The following is a 6,105-nucleotide window of genomic DNA, read 5'->3' as shown; positions in this document are numbered from 1 at the left end:
CTGGTCGAGGACTGGGCCGCAGGGACACTAAAAAAAAAAGCCCCGAAATCATCTCAAGATAACCATTTCAAGATAACCCAGAAAGTCAGTGAACTGATGTTGACCACTACTGGGTTCAATTGAGATAGAAGCCTCAACCCATCAAATGAACAACTCCTTATGCCTCTGTGAGGGGGTCAGGTTCTGGTGCTCGGTCTCCGGTAGGCCAGGAACTCCACGACTGATTGCACCTAGTAGTTGGCACCTACATTGGAGATTGTAGCTTTAGGGAGCCAGTGGGGCTCACCCAGAAATCGGCGTTACATTACACTCAATGCTAGTTTTTCTGTGGGGAGCCCCTACGGCTCCCTGGAGCTTATCAGGCTAATGTATGTTATATTAGACCGGGACATTAGCTAAGGAGTTCAGACCTACCAGGGACCAGCGCCAGAACCTGGCCTCTTCAGAGAGGTTTCAGGGAGCAATGACCCTGGAAAACCACCTTGTGGTTGGGGTTTTCCTTATCTGCCATCGACTGGGGTTAGGCACCCAGAAAGGTAGGCATAACAAAACATACCGCACATGGTAAAAAACTAAAACAAAAAACGAACAGAGAGGTAGAAACTCCCTACAATCCCAAGGAAACAAGCAAACATCACACTTTACTGCCGCGCCGATCGTCCGCGCAGCTCTCCCTGTCCCGAGAGGGAAATGGGGGCAGCCCTGTACCTCACCGCGCTGGCTACCTAGCATCAGTTCGTAAGCTAATGTCAACCGGGATAGACGCTTCTCTGGCCTCAGTTTCCTAGGCAGTGTTTGCCTTGTGTGGCGTTCATTGTCGTGTGTTGTTGTGCGGTGGCCAGGTGTTCCTCATCAGTACCAGGGCTGCATGCGCTTAGGGGCTTCCATCCCTAAGCGCCCTGTGAGTACTGCCCCTGCGTGACAGGGTTATCTTCCCTGGGGTGTTCGGGAACCATTCCCGTAGAGGTTCTTAATGCTCGGCATTTGCCTCGCCCTTGGGGCGAGCTGGGGTTGGGGCCCCTTGTTTGGCCCTGGGTAAGGACTGGAATTGTGTTGGTTAGGGCGTCAAGGTGTTGCACGACCTGCCACCTAAGCGGCAACCGGTTCCTGTTGCCTCTGGAGACGGTGTACTTTTGCGGGGTTTTTCTCTTGTTTTTATTTTCATTTGCCTGGTGGGGGTCTGCCCAGTGTGGCTATAGTTCTACTGGTAGTGTTTGGTGGCCCTCTGCTAGGCCCCCGTGATGGTACACGTCGCAGGGGTTTTCAGTGTTCTTCTCTACCCCCTTGTTATTTTTGGGTTTCTTAACTGGTTAGCAACACTTTGCCCAGGCTTCCCGTAGTTGTTACTCTACGGGCCCTGGAAACCCTTGTCGGGGCTCGGTGGACCATTGAATGTGACTTCCGAGTTCCAACCCGTCTTGTACGGGATCGTTGGTTGCTGTGCCCTTGTCTCCGGGTGACAGTCGCCACTTTTACCTCCGTCATGCTCCCTGTTGGGTCACTGACACCTTGACCCGGAGTCTTGCGAAAGATATTCTCTGCTTGTTCTCCAGTTAATCCTGATGTTATTAATGTTCAGAGTACAGGCGGCATCCGTGTTGCAAGCTAGTTTAGGTTGTTGCAACACGCTAGGTTGGGGACCCACTCGGATGCCCCGGGGCCGCCCCATTTTGGTTAGGTGCTGTTCGCCCCTTTCCCTCCCTGTTCCTGGCTTCTGACCGTCTTCGGGGTCGGGGCGGGGTTTAGTTGGGGCCGAGACTCGGGCGGTTTCGGGGGCTGCCCCGTTCGGGTTGGGGACGGAGGTTTTCGAGCCTGTTTCTCCTGCCAAGGCTTCTGGGTCTTACCAGCGGCCCTTTCTTGCTGCCTTTCCCATGGACTCTTCCTTTTCTTTAAGGGCGGAGGGCTTGGAGGACGGCTGTGCCCCGGGGCCTCTGTTGCGGGTTCCCGTGGTTATAGGGGATGCCTGCTAGCAGTTCTGGGGCTGTTTGACCCTGCCGGGGTTTTCTGCTTCTGGGCGGAATTTTTCGCCCATCCAGTCTGCTTGCTTCCCACTTTTGCTGGCATGTTTTCGTATCTTTTGCGTCGGTCACAGCCCCCTGTTCTGGTGGCCATTTTCTTCTGCCAGTTTCCCGGCGTGGCCACCAGGGCGGTGTTGCGGTTTGTTTACATACGCCTTGGTGTGCGAGTGAGTGTCTTGGGTGAGTTTTTTTCACCTTTTTCAAGGGTTTTATTCTCCTGTTGTCGTTTCTTTGCTTTTCTGGTGTTTTCTGCCCGTTTTCTGTTCCTCTGGGAACGTTTGAGTGTTGATTTTACACCGGGTTTTCCATTTTGTCTGTTTAGGGTCTGGGCCCTAGGGTTTGGGCTCAGTGTTCCTGTCTGTTATGCTTGCCCCCACACCTTGTCCCTCGGTTTTCGGTCTGTTTTGACCGTTTCCCTGGGGGTTCTGTCTGGGGGCTGTGCTTTGCCTTTCTGTGGTGTATCTCCGCCGGCAAATGTGGTGGTTTGGGCTCCCCCTGGTTCGATTCCGGGTTCCTATGGGTTCTTTGATTTCGTTCAGGAGGTTTCTTCCTCTTGGGCGCCCTTTGTGGGTTCAGGGGGCTTTGTTTCCTCGTGTGTGACCTAGTTCTGCCTTCTGGGGCTCCGGGGTCTTCCTGGCTTGCATACTGATCTTTTTGGGTCTTGGCACATGTTGTGGTCGTGCTGGGACTTTGGGGTTTTGTCGAGGTGGGCCTTTTGATGCAGTTTTGTGCCTTCTTCGCCTGGCCGGTGTGGTGCTCTCTGCCCACTGGTCGGAGGCTTGTAATTTTCTTTTCACGTGTATGTGTGTGTACACATGTACATGTGTACACTGTGTGTGCGCACACGTGTATGTGCATACACACGTGTGTGTAATACACCTTTGTGTGTGTATTTATGTGTATGTGTATATATGTATATGTACATAATACATATGTATATATGTGTATATATGTATGTATACTTTTTCTTTCGGAAGGGGCTCTGTTCCCTTCGCTGTTGACGGGGCGCTGGGGGGAGCAGCTTGCTTTGTTGACTCTCGCATGGTCCCACAGTTAGTGGGCGCTTTTGGTTGTCTTCCGGCCTCTGGTGGCGGCGGCGGATGGCTTCTTCCCCTGCACTTCATCATGTCAGATTAGTGGGTGCGTTGGATGTGCTTGATCCGCCCCCATCCTTCTGGGGTTCCCGTCTGCTCTATGCAGACACGGGCCTGGCGAATCTGCTGTTCTTCTGGACTTCTCCAGTCTGCGCCCTGGATTCTATGCCCTCATCGGAGGACTGTTGTCTCCGGTCTGGCTTCTGTTGGGGCTGGGTGCCTCGATGGTGGCCCTAGACCTCCAGGTCAATTCTTGGCACATTCTTCTCCAGTTTTCCAGGACTGGCACAATTGGTGGTGGGGCTTCAGGCTTGCCGCTTCTGTAGCCTTCCCTAGTTTGTAATTGGCACTTGGTGTATTTATGCATCTTTACCGGATCTTGGTACCCTGTCTGAGTCTGCTTGGGATTCGGTGTCTGGCCTACCTCGACGATTGGCTGGTGTGGGCTCCCAGTCGGTCCGCTTGTCTGCTCGCCAGGTGTGTGGTTCTTTCCAGATCGCCGGGTTTGGTTCCAAAAATTTTGTTTTAGTATACTGTACTTATTACATACTGTATATTAGGTTTTTCCATCACCTTCATTCAAGCACTATGGCATTGCAGTAATTTCCTCCAAAGAAGGTACAGTAATGTTCTTTGGAAAATGCAGTATAGCACTGCATGACTATTTGAATCACTAAATTTATTTTAGTGGACCTTTTATGCACAAGCATATGAAATACAAAGTTTTGTTTATTGATCCGTATTTAAGTGTGAATTGCATTACAGAATTTTTTTTATTTAAAATTGAAGCCAGAAAAATGTGGGCTAATTGAGATTCCCTTTGTATTGCAGCTTTAGAGGCAGTTTCTGAACAGAATGGGACAACTGTACCAACGATGCAGCTCATTGTAGAGGGCCTGGCACAGCCTCTCGACTATGATATCCGAGCCCAATTTGAGAAACCGTTGTTCAGAAAGGGCATCACTTCCATAGATGACATCAGTTTGGGAACGAAACTGACAGGTGTGAAGGCAATTTTTTGTGTTGGTAGTCTCTGCCTGATGTATTAACACTTTCGCGTGCCTGGCGGGCTGACCCGCCACGCACCGCAAGGTAGGCCAAGCGTTGGCCGTGATGGCGCACAAACCACGCTCAAATGTTTATATTCTTTTCAGCTTTCTCATCTCAATTTTCATTCTTCATCATCTCATTTTGGTATCAAATTGTTTGCAATATGGCATTCATGGTGTGCATTTGATAACCAGTCTCACAATATTCGGACAATGCATGGAATTTTTACAAGTTTATTAACTACTTAATAACCCCTTTGTATTACAATATAGGATGAGCAATCTCCGCAATATTTCCACCTACACTGTTCATCTTCTGTAACACATCCTCTCCATTTACCTCTTTTCCCCTCTCTTTCCTTCACATTTCACTTTCTCAGCAGCTTTCCATCTTCTAACTCTAATACTTTCTCTAATTCTTTACTCTATAACTTTAGTGTTGCCCGCATTTGTGCCCATGTTCTTTGAGAATACTTCTTACTTTATCTCATACTCTCATGCCATACCATATCTCCTTTCTCTCAGCCTCTTCACTGACATCCATATTTCTCTCTCTATTGCATTAACAGAACATTTGTTTCAGTACATAATAAATTCATATATGTTTTCAACCAGAATTGCTATTCATTTTAAAATATTTTTTTCCAGGTTCTGTGAGAAATGTGACACACTTTGGAGCCTTTGTTGATGTTGGACTTGGTAATGATGGACTTGTTCACTCCACTAAAATGGGTGGTATGAGACTAGAGCTTGGAAACATAGTGGAAGTCTCAGTCATTGCTATAGAAAAGGAACGTGGTCGAATTAGTCTCATGCTAGAGCGAGTTATTGGTTAAATAAATTTTGAAAGATTTTCATTTTGGAGTTCAAAACCCTGGCAAATGCTGCTTTGGGATCAATAGTGTATAGCTACTGGGAAGGGGCAGTTTTTATTTCATATGTTATGAGTGCATAACATTCAGATATAAAAAAGAAATCAGAGAATGATCTTTTTTTCCATTCACTCCTCAACTGCATGATATTTTCAGTGTATATATGATGTTGATAGCTAATATCAGGATACCTCCATAACTTGTCAAGCTTGTATTGTAATGTTGACTTCTTATTCTCTCTGTTATATAATGACTGAATACACAATCTAAACATAATATTCTCATTTAGTAATAATCACCTAAAATTTTAACTGATGGTAATAATGCATATTAAGATCTTAATTATTAAGGGTATTTTTGTCATGGCTTGCAGTAACAAGTTCTGCAAGAAAACTGTTCCTTGCCACCCATTGGGGTGTGACAGAGTTTCAATATAATTTCTTTGATGTATTTTGGGTACAAACAAATATTTATTTTATACAGTTATTTAAATAAGTGTTTGTTAACCATATTCTATGCATTGACCTCATTTATCCATGAAAGCTCTTGCCACTATAAATAAAAAGGGTATATTTTCTCTCATTATTTATTTAATTGTCAACACTCATTTATCAACTTTAACATCTACTGACCTTACTTCCAGTGCATATTGTTTTATTATTCTTTAGTTACTTTGCATTTATTTGTGTATTTTACATAAATCTTCCAATATTCCTTCCTATTTGTGTATACAACTGAGGTAGCTCTTTGTTCTTTGTGCACTTCAGTTTTCAAATAGCAGCTGTTGTGCTATGGAGTAATTAAGCAAATGTTTAAAGGTAAGTGAGTATGAATGGGTTCAATATTTGTGAAAGATTGCATAAGTTTCCTTCTGTTAAAAAGATGATTACCAAACCACACACCAGAAGATGAGGAGACGACAACGTTTCGGTCCATCCTGGATCATAATCGACTAGATAATGGTTCATAATGGACTGAAACATCGTCTTCTCATCTTCTGATTTGTGGTTTGGTAATCATATCTTCAGCAATGTTATTGTGACTCGTCGTCTGTTAAAAGGATGTTTCTGGG

At 46.0% G+C, this 6,105-nt stretch overlaps 1 protein-coding gene across 3 annotated transcripts in view; it reads left to right on the top strand.

Moving 5' to 3' along the window:
* Positions 1–5,615, top strand: part of LOC123756801 (S1 RNA-binding domain-containing protein 1) — a 39,264-nt gene extending 33,649 nt beyond the window's left edge. For 2 of the 3 annotated variants that reach the window (XM_045740147.2, XM_045740149.2), the window contains exons 16-17: positions 3,944–4,114; positions 4,810–5,309. In XM_045740147.2, coding sequence (XP_045596103.2) covers positions 3,944–4,114; positions 4,810–4,997 — 359 coding nt within the window. In that variant the 3' untranslated portion in view covers positions 4,998–5,309. Of the gene's footprint in view, positions 1–3,943; positions 4,115–4,809 lie in introns of all 3 variants that reach the window. The other variant, XM_045740148.2, reaches the window with a different exon arrangement.
* The last annotated feature ends 490 nt before the right edge of the window (positions 5,616–6,105 follow it).

Source organism: Procambarus clarkii, chromosome 26 (genome assembly GCF_040958095.1).
Source record: "Procambarus clarkii isolate CNS0578487 chromosome 26, FALCON_Pclarkii_2.0, whole genome shotgun sequence".
In the NCBI taxonomy this organism is placed as follows: domain Eukaryota; kingdom Metazoa; phylum Arthropoda; class Malacostraca; order Decapoda; family Cambaridae; genus Procambarus; species Procambarus clarkii.
Note: the sequence above shows the minus strand (reverse complement) of the source record. Positions and strands in the feature narration are given on the sequence as shown.